This window comes from Xiphophorus couchianus, chromosome 9 (assembly GCF_001444195.1).
Source record: "Xiphophorus couchianus chromosome 9, X_couchianus-1.0, whole genome shotgun sequence".
Lineage (NCBI taxonomy): Eukaryota > Metazoa > Chordata > Actinopteri > Cyprinodontiformes > Poeciliidae > Xiphophorus > Xiphophorus couchianus.
The window spans coordinates 23578290-23590979 of NC_040236.1; the positions used below are offsets into that span (position 1 = coordinate 23578290).

General features: G+C 38.6%; 1 protein-coding gene across 16 annotated transcripts in view; it reads right to left on the bottom strand.

The window, feature by feature from the left end:
• The window catches only part of kif1aa (kinesin family member 1Aa), a 48571-nt gene that overhangs the window by 13021 nt on the left and 22860 nt on the right, over positions 1-12690 (bottom strand). For 6 of the 16 annotated variants that reach the window (XM_028027662.1, XM_028027664.1, XM_028027661.1 and 3 more), the window contains 15 exons: positions 12509-12615; positions 12346-12426; positions 12076-12256; positions 11075-11147; positions 10803-10893; positions 10558-10706; positions 10296-10474; positions 9105-9242; positions 4342-4460; positions 4135-4220; positions 2857-2998; positions 2511-2673; positions 2332-2422; positions 2121-2239; positions 1271-1326 (listed from right to left, as the gene is read on the bottom strand). In XM_028027662.1, coding sequence (XP_027883463.1) covers positions 1271-1326; positions 2121-2239; positions 2332-2422; positions 2511-2673; positions 2857-2998; positions 4135-4220; positions 4342-4460; positions 9105-9242; positions 10296-10474; positions 10558-10706; positions 10803-10893; positions 11075-11147; positions 12076-12256; positions 12346-12426; positions 12509-12615 — 1775 coding nt within the window. Of the gene's footprint in view, positions 1-1270; positions 1327-2120; positions 2240-2331; positions 2423-2510; positions 2674-2856; positions 2999-4134; positions 4242-4341; positions 4461-7492; positions 7787-9104; positions 9243-10295; positions 10475-10557; positions 10707-10802; positions 10894-11074; positions 11148-12075; positions 12257-12345; positions 12427-12508; positions 12616-12690 lie in introns of all 16 variants that reach the window. The other 10 variants (XM_028027653.1, XM_028027654.1, XM_028027652.1 and 7 more) reach the window with 4 other exon arrangements.

Below are 12690 nucleotides of genomic sequence, written 5' to 3' on the forward strand. Positions count from 1 at the left end.
TCACAGATGTTTTCCATCTATTAACTTAGCAAGAAAAATGTTCCCGCTAAGTGGCTTCAACTGTAAATAATGTTTTCCAAATGTAGGCTTTTCATCAAATGCACTTTATTACAAAACTGGGAAGTTTGAGTATCAAGTGCTTTCAAGGACTTTATAAAGAATCTGACTGAGCTTCAGTGATTTTGCAAAGAATGGGCAAAAGTTTAGTCTGCAGCTGGTATTACAGAGAAAGGTGGTGCTACAAATTTTAACTCGGAGGGAAGGGGTGGGTGAATAGGAATAAAAAACTGAAAAGTATAATCTTTTTTAGCAGTTTACATTTTGCACTGAAGAAGTTTGAAAACCATGTGTGATGGTTCTACCACGATGCAATTTTGGACTCTGCTGTGAACAATCACATAAAATCCCAATAAAATAGATGAAAACATGACAAAACTGTTGAGGATGCCAACACGTCTGCCAAATGTTTCCACTTGTATTTTTCTGAAGTTGTTGTTTTTTCAGTTTTTGTCCCATTACATTTATTTTTAATAAATGTAATTTTCACAGATTAACTCCAGTTCTACTTTATATTTGAAAAGCAGAATATGCAATATCATAACCGTGCCTCTACATAGTAAAGTGACAGTATTCTTAAGGGTAAAAGGCAGAACGATGAAGTTGAAGAGAAGCTTACATAAGGAAGTGCAAGGGTTCACCACAGAGGCTAACAGACACACAGCACCAGAGAGCCAATCCAAATGCAGAATCCTAAAACAGGAACACTTAATATTTCAATTTACCAAAAATATTTATGCATTAGCAGAATTTATACAAACAATTAAATGTCATTAGAAAAAAACTATATTACTGTAAAATTATTTCTGTTAGTATGAGAAAAAAAAAAGTTCCGGTTGCAGGATTCTGTTGGATCTGACAGCAGGAACCAACCGGGTTTCTGAGCTTTAATAACTGAACAGATAGAGATGGGCGGGGCTGGCAGCTGAGCTCGCTCGTTTGCTTCCAGCAGGAAGGAAGCAGCCAAGCCAGCAGCGGACAGGGCGTGGCCCGACAGCGAGTCCACCAGCGCCCCATTGAACACGTCAGGGACCAGGTATCGGATCAGGTCCAGGGACTTCTCCCGATTGGACGAGTCGTCAGAGTCCACTGCTCACACCCAACAACATGAAGCTAAGATGACACGACTTGCAAACGGACGACGTACAAAAGATGCAAAAGCAACATAAAATAACTAACAACTAACGAGCGACAACAGCTGGGAGTTTCTTACCTGGTTTGGAAAGAGGCATCACTTGTGGAAATTGCCTTTTGCATGCATGAAGTGGACTGGATGGAACAATAAAGTCACATGTAAATAGAAAATCAGACTCATATTTTCTATATTTTCAAGGTAAGTTTTTAAACTTTTCCAGCATCACATTTGGAGATAAAACAACAAAAATGAACAAATCAAATTTCAATTCATTATATGATATCATTTATTACTGTTAGTAATAATCTTGTTATAGTATTTTAGGTAAACTAAAATAGAGAAATATTTTATGTTTTGAAATGTCACTCTCACAATCTATCCACTTGACTGGTTTGAGAACAAAACACTGATTTCACAAAAAAATCTCACAATTTAAATAATGTTTAATTAACATCTAAAATATAACAACCTTTATTTCATCACACAGATCAGTAATGCCAATGAGCCATTAGAAATAAACAATATTCATATCAACAATCCACACAAATCATGTTCAGGTAAATTAATTCCCTGCTCAAATGAAATGCTTAAACAGAATATATAAATAAAGTCACAAAAAATCTCTAAAAAAAAATGTCACTGCATTTTCTGGCATTTAGCAAGTAGAAATAATTTTAGTAATTCTAACTAATCTAAAACAAGAAAAGTTTGGTTGGATTCAACATTAGATGATGATTTTAAAATATGTTTGTCTTTGTATTTTATGTTTAAAAATGATCAAGTTTAAACTGTAAGTAATGTTTTCCAGATTTCGTCTTAATCAAAAGTTAGACTGCACTTTATTACAAAACTGTGCAGTTTGAAGACCAAGCATTTTCAAGGACTTTCAAGGACCCTGTGTGTTTAACTTATTGACCAGGCGTCTCACCTGATGACATCTTTACACAGAGGAAGAAAAGGTTGTTTCTGGTAGTGTCCAAACACCTCAAAGACGATCGGTTGAGTCGTTATGTAGTCCACAAAGGACTTGGTCACTTCAACAGCAATCTACACAAAAACAAACACAAAAAAAAAGCAGTGTACCATATGTAGTTGTAATAAAACCAGAAAATAGTGTTAGTTCATGATTTGTCTCTTGCATTCTGCACGTGGTAGAAGCCAAGAGGAGGCCCGTGGCCGGTGTTTTTCAGCGGCTCCGTAGAGAAGGCCTCGTCATGCCGATGGATGAAACTGAAATAAAAATGGAAACAAATGAAAAACAAACAAAGGAGAAATAAAGACTAATTAGGGTATTTACTTTGGATGGACACTGACTTACTTAAACTGACAGAAGATGTCGCCATATTCAGCAGAAATGCTGGAGGCCTGCAGGACAGTCACCCTGAAGGTAAAAATGTCCCCAATTTTCAGGTGCTCCAAAGTCGCATCTGAAGCTGCATCCGGACCCGCCTTCGCTGGATTCTCCATCTCGTCTGCACCAGCTGATGCGAATAGAAAAAAACCAAAAATGGACATCGGCTTAAATTAAACTCTTTAGGTTTAGTTTAGATCCTCTGAAAGCATTGGACACAGCGGCTCCAGTATTCCTCTCATAAGCAAAGGAAAACATCACTCACAGGCACTCAGAGGAATAAGTTATCCATTCACTCATAAGACATGGTTACCCGCACATGTGTTGTTGTTGACCTCATCTGCTGACGGGCTCGTTTCAGCATTTTGGCCTTCCCCCTCCACGATCCGAAGCTCTTCCTGAGAAACCCCTGTGCGGCTCAGTCCAATTCCGACAGAGCACGACTCCGACTGGAACTGAACATGTGAGGTCCAGAACACAGCAGTCAGTACGGACACAGCTTTTAAAAAGCATCACTGCTCCTTGTTCAAATGTCCCAATGTTAGACATGAGGTGAATGGTGAAAACGACTGGTTGATTTTGTTTTTATTGAGGGTATTACAATAAAAGAGGGGTAAACACAAAGGCAGATCGTACTTTTTCCACTTTGTTTGGGGAATACTGTGAAAGTCATGTATTGCTTTCCTTTCACTTCACCATTAGACATTACCTTGTGTTGCTCTGTCACATGAAATCCCATTTACAGACATGCATCTGTAGCAGCAACAAGTGAATAAGGTCAAGGTTTATAAATACTTTTACAAGGCGTTGAAATGTATCTAGGGCAGAAATGATTTATTTGATTCATCATGAGAAGTCATTTATTGAAATAATTGTCAACTAATTTAGTATTCGATTAATCATTAACAGGAGTATAAGATCTAAAAATTAAGCCAAAACTGTTAAAAAAACAAACATTTTGCATTTAAGATTAAGAAATCCGTCTTTGTCTGTAAATATGCTTGACCCAAAACTCCTCAAGTTGCATAGTTTAAGCTTCACCTGGTTCAGATTCTGTAGAAAAAAATTATTTGGCCTTTCTAATCGGTTAATCCAAAAAATAATAAACAGATCAGCCATGTAATGTATTGTTGTTAAGTCCAGCAGAAATAGCTTCCCGAGTTTCTATTTAGTTTTCTTGCATAGAAACTTTTTAATCTACTTTGAATAATTAATTGAGCATACTGTACTCTTTGACAAGTAGGATTAATTGGAATGTATGAGCGAAATGAAATTATTTTTTGTAAAGTGCCTTGAGACGGCATTTGTTGTGAATTTGTGCTACATAAGTGAATTAAACTTTTCACATGTTGAGTTTAAAAGTACTTTTTAGCTGCAGATGCATCATTAGCTACAAAAATGCCTCTGCATCATTGTAGCGGATGCAGATGAAAACAGAAAAAATTTATGTTTTCTTATTTAAAAAAAATATATATTTTAATGCATTTATTATGGATTATATGAAAAATATCTGACTAATCAATTAATCAGCAGAATAATTGTTACATTAGCTAAACAATGGCATCATACATTGGATTTTTTTCCTCCCAACCTTCTCATACTGTTGATCCTCAAAAGAGATTTTGGCCGTGCCCAACTGTCTCACGCCGGAGCCGTAGTCGGGAGCTTCCTCGTCAGCTGGAGGGAAACAGAGAGCACCTTCACTTCATTCCCTCCAGAAGTCACACCCAGCGTGTCTTTTCAGCCGCGTCACGCTGACGGACGCGAGCGACGGCAACCCGGCGGGTCTGGGCCTTACCTGATATGGCCTGAACGGCCACGCGCAGGAAGCCCTTCACCTCTCCTTTCTCGCTGACGATGGCCACACGGTGCACCAGAGGAACCGGGTACAGCAGGTTGCTCAGATAGACGAAAGCCCTGCGCAGTGAAAAGAAAAACGAAAAAAAAAAAAAACAGGCAAAACATTAAAACACAAGCCGACGTCGAGAGGAGAAAGAGACGGTTGACATTTAGTACATTTCCACCGGGCAGGACAACAGAACACAGAGCTGCGAAGCAACCAAACAGAAGCTGGGACTGCTCTTGCGATGGCCATGGTTGCCCTTTACTATTGCTGCGTTAAGGGTGTTTCTTCCTTTATTAATAAGCTAATATGTTAAGACAGTTATGGCTTGCATGCAGTATTCCTTTTGCTTTTAATACGAATGAAGCCTTGGTGAGGCTTAGGAGCACGCGTGCAAGAGTAACTTTAGATTTGTAAAAATATACCAAATTTATGATCAGGAGTCGTGCACTCACTGCAGAAAGCAAGGGCTTCCTTTGTGAGTGCAACAATTTTACAGATTTAATTTTGTTTTTGTACATCTAAGAGAAGTCAAATGTAATCACAAAACTAATTTATGATCTAAAATAAGATTTAAATACTCAGAGTTGGCACTCGAGTCACTCTGCACCGCCTTGATAAAGTATTGATAACCTTGAACATTTTCATGTATTTTGGGGGGAATTTTATTGTGATAGAAAATTGTTGTGTTTAAAATTATATTGGTAAATAAAAAAACCATTTCCTTCCAGTTTACCATTAGCTCCGTCACATTAAACCTACTTAAACACAATTTTATTTCATTTTCTTTCTGTTAGCTTAACAAAATGTGAAAAAGTTCAAGAGGTTTGAATACTTTTGAAAGGCACCGCATGTCTAAAGAAATTTACAGGTCAAATTTCTCAAGAATATAAATGTTTTTAAAGGTTTGTCGCCATCTTGTTTCAAAGTGCAATATAAGATCTAAGAGTCAAAGGTCAGATTTTCCACAAGCCAGAGGGTTGGGTGGGGGGGGGTGATAGAGACTTAGGGGTGGAGACTCATGACAAGATTGGTGAGGTGCAAATAAGGCATGCTCAGGACAACAAAAAAAAAGGTCAACAAAAATGCTTTCCAGTTGTCGACTCAAAGGAATCAAAAGCAAATGGAACAGAACGCAACATGACTCAGCTTGAATAAAAACTGCCAACAGCTTGATAAATAGTGTGCTACACCAAAAAAAAACAATTAATGACATCCAAAATCAAAGTGCACCACCTGGGCAAAAGTAAAAGTGGTGTTTTGTACAAAATAGGAGTTCATCATTAGATGTGTTCAAGTTAAAGTTGCCAACAAAAAAAAAAAAAGAAAGGCCAAACTAAAAACATGTGCTCTGGCATGCCTAAAAGAGACAGCTGCAGTAGAAACCAGCTCTTTCATCGTGAGATTTTTGAGTGTTTCTCACTCATATAATGTTGCTCGCTCAAATTAATCACTTCCAACGGGAACAGAACAATTCTCTGTGGATCCCTTTGTAAGGCTAATCATTTCAGACCTTAATAATCCCCATGACTCAGTTTCTTCAGTAAGTCATTCACATTCATGCTTCTGGCACAAACCTCAGCTTTTTATTTAGCAGCACAGTGCTTCAAGGCGTCTGCTGGTTTTTTATGGTTTTCACTACAAAAATACAAAATCTTACCAAGTACTTTTGGTCTAGTTTCTAGTGCAAATGTCTTCGTACACTTGAAATAAGACGAAACTAATAGTTATTGTAGAACTTCTTGCTGAGTACTAAAATACTTCAGCAAGATAGAGGAGCTCATTTTAAGTCAATAATTCCTTGATATTGATGAAAAGGTACTAATTCCACTGGGAGATTATTTCCTTACAACATTGGAAAATGTTGTAAGGTCTTGCTATACGTGAATTTTTTCATAGAACTGCTTGTGAGACGAACACACTTCAATGAGTCATTTAACAATATTTCTTCAACTAAAGTAACCTTGGTTTTAGTTTAGTTTCCAGAAGTATTAAAATATTTTTATTTCACATAAAGCAACAAAGCAAAAAGAAAGAAAATAACAAGAGCATAAAAATGTAGATGCATATAAAATATTGAAACCAGGAACTGTCCATTCAGAAGTAGCTTCATATGTTCAGTGTGGAGAGAGAATTGCTAATATTTCTGGTTCCAATTTCAGAACGACTAGAACAATTAAAACTAAGACAAGAACATAATAATAATAACAGAAAAAATATATTCAAAAGCTTGTTTGCCTTTGAACAAACTACAAATATGTGCCAACTAATGACACAAAGCATGCAGCAGCCCTTATCCATCATTTAAGCCTCAGTCCTGAAGCTTAACTCGTTATTGTGATTCCTGGTACAAATTTTTTATATCTTCTATGTATACATAGAAGATATAAAAGTTTACACCTCCTGGTAAACAACCAGGAGGTGTTAAAAAAAAGTGAGCAAAGAAAAACACCAGTCATGAAGCACTGAACTGCAAAAGCATAAAATCTTACCAAATCTTTGTGGTCTAGTTTCTAGAGCAAATGTCTTATTACACTTTAAATAAGACAAAAGTAATTTAAACTTCACTTTTCAGCAAGATATAGTAGCTAATTTAGAGTCAACAATTTCTTAATATTGATGAAAAAGATGATCTTACTCTCAGAGTTCACTTATAACATTGGAAAATGTCTTGTTCAAATTAAATAATCTGCCAATGGAACTCAAACTTTTTCATCAATTTTAAGAGATTATGTACTTTGATAAGCTCCTATAACGTGCTCAAAAGTTACTAGCAAGTTAGTTTTGTATCATTTCAAATACACTATGATATTTTTACTAGAAACAAAACATAAATACTTGGTAAGATGTTGTTTTTGCAGTGCGATTGTTTTAAATGTGTCACCTCTATGTTGACATCAAAGATGCAGCTGTGAATTCAGATTGATGATTTGATGCTGCCACGTAAAACGCAAACTAAACTACCCATTAAACATCCTTATTGTGGATAAAACTTTCTTAAATGTGCGCTTCATTTCTCTCATTGCGACTCGGAGGGACAAAACCCAGCGTCTCAGTGTGAAAGAGCTAGTTTCCTCCGCCAGCATGCTCCTGAAACCTCACCAACCTTCCCACTACACTGAATAATGGAGAGCGGTCGTAAAAGGGGTCCAGGCCTTCGCTGGAGCCTCGGCAGAGCCCTCCAACATCATCATCATCATCATCATCTGGCCCGAGCTCGGAGCACGGGTCGTCCAAAAAGATATCATCATCCAGGTCGTCCAACTCCTCCAATTCCTCCTCCTCCCCTCGACCCTCCCTCTGCGAGTCAGCCAGCTCAGTAATTTCAGAGGTGGAAAGGGTCGGGGATGGGGTGGGGTCACTCATGCGCTCGCTCATGCATGTGTTGAAAATGGGATTTCTGGTGCAGCCAGAAACATGGGAACTAGGTTAGTACAGTTAGATAGAAAGCACACATTGGAATACATATGGACAGGAGAGAACCTTTCCCAGATTGAGACTAAATGCTGAGACATAGAAGAGACATGGGAAAAGTGTTTCCCAGCAGTAAACTAAATAGGGGGGAAAGGACGTGTGTGTCTGCGTAGCAAGATTTTTGGGTTAGACTTTTTTTTTTTCCCCCAAAGTGGAGGCCATGGTCCCTGAGTGAAGTTGCCCCGCCCCAGCCACACCACCTTCATCAAATCAAACTAATTTGGTGTTAATCAGCTGTGCTACATTTTTACTGGTCCGTGCTTTTTTTTTTTTTGAAAGTCTAAATGTTAAAAGTTCAACCAGCCACTCAACGTTACCCAAATTAAATAAAATTGGTGTTCAATGTTTGTGCTATGTTTGAGAAGGAAAATTTTAGCAGCACAAACGTAGCACAATTGACTGCCACCAAATTTGTTTGATTTCAGAAATGTGGGGGTGGCTGGTTGACCTTCTATGACCTCCAGAAATGTTTATTAGTATCTTAAAAATGATACCAGCATGACAAAAAACATTTTGCTGCACAAAAGGCAGCAAAACCAATTGACAGCAATTTTGTTTGTGCGCGGAGGTGGGGTAATCTGGTTTTCAATCATTTATACAAAATATAACATAATAGATTGAAATGTTATTTGTAGTGCTCATCTTTCTGATTGGCTGCCAGTCAGATTTATCAAGATGCTTTGCTCTACAAGCTAGCAAAGCAAGCGGAAAATGGAAACGTTTCTGACAAGAAACACTGAAGGAACCCTGCTGTGCAGGAAACTGCTGCAAAAAATGTTCAAGAAAACTCAGGCCCAACTAGAATCAGAAGGTATAAGGCAGCATTTATGCTAAGCAAATCAATAAAAGTGAGGGGGAAAAAAACAATTCTAGACCATGATTATACTTTAGGTATTTCAAAGCATTGTCTGCTGGTTTGTACCGAGAAGTTAAAGCTGCCTAGGAGGCAATGGCATGAAAAAGTCTTGGAGCCCCTGTGTTAGACCATGAGCAAGAGATATAAATCAAAAATGCCAGGTGGTACTCAAAATCAATTCCCGTTAATCACTTCATTGTTATTAATCTCCAATAAAACATAAAAAATAAACTATACTGGTCAACTCAAACAGTAGACAGAATGACAGAAGCCATCTATGTTCAGTGATCTTAGTAAACAAACGTGGACAACAATTGTTGCAACAAGCTAATGAGAAATGCTGTCCTGTATCTCTTACAGTATGAAGTGGATGATGTTTGGTGTTTACCTGCCGACCAGGCGGAACCATGGGAAGCGATCGTAAAAAGGGTCACCCCTTGTCACGACACTTTCACTCTCCTCTGTGGTATTATTGGACACATCAGCAGCACGGTCATACATCTCTCGCATGAGGTCAAGCCTTTGCCTGCAGGAAGAGGAAACGCAGATTAAGGATGTTTTCACAGCTGATAGTCGGGTAGAGTCGGTTCCATTGTGGACGAAACCTGCAACATTTGCTACAATTTCTCTGTATTGTGTCAAACGAACCAAACCCTTTAAAAAACAAACATGTTCCCCTCCTTGCCTGCGGTGGCGCTGCACCAAGAACCACTATAGAAAATGACACAAAAACCTCTGAAGAACACACCGAGTGCAACTTCCTTCTCAGCAAAATGTAAACAAAAATTGAGTGTTGTCAAATTTTAGTGGAGTGCCACTAAAATCTTGTCTTTTGTTTTTGGTAAAAGACCATGAGCCATTTTTTTCCTTATAGTGCTAGACCGGAATGTTTGTTTAGGTTGGTTTTACCCAGAATGCCTTGCACTTTAGACTGTATCCACATGTACATTCGAACCACAAAGAGGCCTGGGGTTTTTAGGTGGACCAAAGTTCACTATTTTGGTCAGTTCGGTTGCGCATTCACACCTCTGAATATAAACCAGACTTTCTAGGCAAACAAACTACAGTTCAACTAAAGTGAACAAATTAGGGCTGCTGTGAATGCACCCTAAGAAATAGATATTGAAGAGTAAAAAGTATTAAATTAATTTTTCAACCTTTCATCAGTGGGGTTAGATAGTATTCAGTTAGTGGCCGTTTCCTGTCATGTTGTGTTGATGTTGAAGTGGGGGAGGGAGTGGAGCAAGATGTGAGAGGAAAAGAGACATAAGTACTGGGAGAGTGAATGCTTAAACAAAGGACCTGGGCTGGTTAGTTAATGGAGGTGAGAGAGAGAGTGGCAGCAAGGGGGAAGGGAGAGTCCATCATAAATTAAGAAAGGAATCTACTGTAACACTAAACAGCAACATAAGAAACATAATTAAAACTAGAGTAACTAAGAAAGGACTAAACCAAAGAAAAACAGGAACATGATCTAATCAAAAATAAAAACAAAAATCGAATCAGAACTTAAGAATCCATGAGAAATTCAAAAACAACCCAATACTCTGGCAGGTTCATTTAGACAAAGACAGCCTACCTTAATTTTTCTAACGTCCAGAAGTGAGTTGCTCCATTCTTCTGATCTTGCACTTCCACAGCCACAATAGTACGAGGAAAATGTCTACTTTCTGTGTCTTCAGTCGCCTCTGGGGGCAACAGGTCAGGAGGAAGTGGGGAGTAGAGAGTGTCTGTGAGTAACACAAACTGGAACTGGACCTGCAGGGGAACGCGAAGCATCCGTTAGGCAACAGCCAGCATAGAGGTTATATAGCATTAGGAGTCAAATTAACATGCTGCACCTTCTTTTTGAGTTCTACACTGATGGCATTGGCTTCTTTAAGAAAGATGGCATTTCCCCACAGCAGGTCACGCAGCGAGGTGAACTGGTAGCACCTCCACTTCCTGAAGCCCCACACAGCCAGCTCTCTCTCCTTCTCCGTCCACTGAACTGTTAATTCAGAAAAGATAAAAAAAAAGGAAACTCATGTGGCCAAGACGCGTTAACGACAGAGACACAACATTTGAACCCAGACATTATCTTGACCTTCCTCTTCTGGTTCCTCCTCTTCTTCAGGGGCTTCTGGGTAATAACGGTCTACCTGCTTCTGTAAAGCCTCAAGCTTGCTCTCATAATCCTACACAAAAAAATTATAATCAGTAAATTAAAGGACTAAAACAGATTGCAATGTATTAGCTTCGATACCCAACACCTTTGTGTAGTTGTTGGTGTAGGCCTTTGTACAAACTATCAGTAGGAAACTAGAAAGTCCTCTGACCAAACTCTTGTAAAACTACAAAATGTGCCAGTTTCCCTACCAGTCTTTGCTGCTCTAGAAGATTGTTGGCTTCTTCTCTTTCTTTACGGTACTGATCCTCCAGCTCCTGAAGCCTGAGGACAGAAATAGATGCAGTCAAAACAGGTTGGATGGAGGCGACACACCAAACCAAACGGATCAAACGTTCTATTTTTATACCAGCACGTTAAAAACATAGAGGGTGTGGTCATCTGTTATTTGGCAACTTGCCACATGCCAAGTGGATGTGGACTAAGAGACTAAACGCTTAGTTAGTATTTTAAGCTTAGCAGCCCAAAAACTTATCACAAAGAAATGACTATGCAAATAAGTTTCATCCCTTTATGACTGGCATCAGATTATGGTCTTTGTAGGATGGAAATAATTAGTTTTTCAGGTAGATAACAGTTTGCAAAATTTGAAAAGATCTGGGTTAAAGAGAAAAATTCATTGAGGTAAAATGTCCAGAATATTTGTGTCTCTCTGAACAAGTTTTACTGTAATTTGAGTTATTTACAAGTCATATATGTACACCACACCTTCTACTTTATTTTTTATCTTTTCATGTTCTTGTAATTTTATGTTTAGTTATATTAAGAAAAGCTTTGAAAAAACAAAATGAGCTCATCAGCTCTAATACTTCAGTTGCCACGATTTAATGTGACAAACAAAAAGTATTGCATGACTGTGAAGTGGAAGGAGAATGATACATGGTTTTCATATTTTTTGGAGATTATTATTCAGAGAAGCAGCAAAAAGGAACATGGTACTCTAGAGATCTACAGACTCTTCCCACAGGATAATTAAAGCAAAATGTGGTTTTACAAAGAATCATTTTGTTGTACTAGTATTCAAATTTGTGATTGTGAATGACTTAAAGAAACATTTTTTATCTTTTAGATCATATGTGTAGGTCTATCACATAAAGTCCCAATATAAGGTGAAAAAATCAGAAAAAGTTAAAGTTGGATACGTCTGTGAGGCATTGTATTTTCCATCCAAGCTAAGGTTTTTTTGTTGTACCTCTGTTCCATTTCTTGTTTCATGTCAATGCCCTGTTTCTCCAACAGCTCTCTCTGGGCAAAAGCCCAGTCAACAGGCTCAGCAGGGGTCTCAGCGCAGGGGGTCCGCTCCCTTTCAGCTCTAGCCTGCTCAGGGTGGTTGAACCGGAACACGTGGCTTTTCCCCAGGATGATGCGATTTCCTTTAAGGAACGGAAGCTCGCATCAGAAAAACCAAGTAAAATGACTCATGTTTGCACAAAGCTGACATTAGGCGACTTGGTGTTCTGACCTGACTTCAGAACTGTTGCTTCTGTCACTCTCTTTCCATTGACGTAAGTCTCGGCTCCTTCGCAGGGCTCTAGGACAACTGCTGCTTAGTAACAGAGAGAGATTTGATATTACAGCAGTAGTGATGATGTTCGAGCCCACTGAGCTAAGAACCATATGCTCACTTTCCCCTGACGGGCCAGCGCATCTCGTAAAGGTGCAGTGCTCGTCCTGGATAAAATGGCCGCTGAGGACGATGTCTTGACGGCTGCTGGCGTCCAAACGGCCCACCCTAGAACGCAACAGGACATATTCCAACTTCAACTTTTCAATACAATGTTACACTTCCAGATAAAAAAATATATAT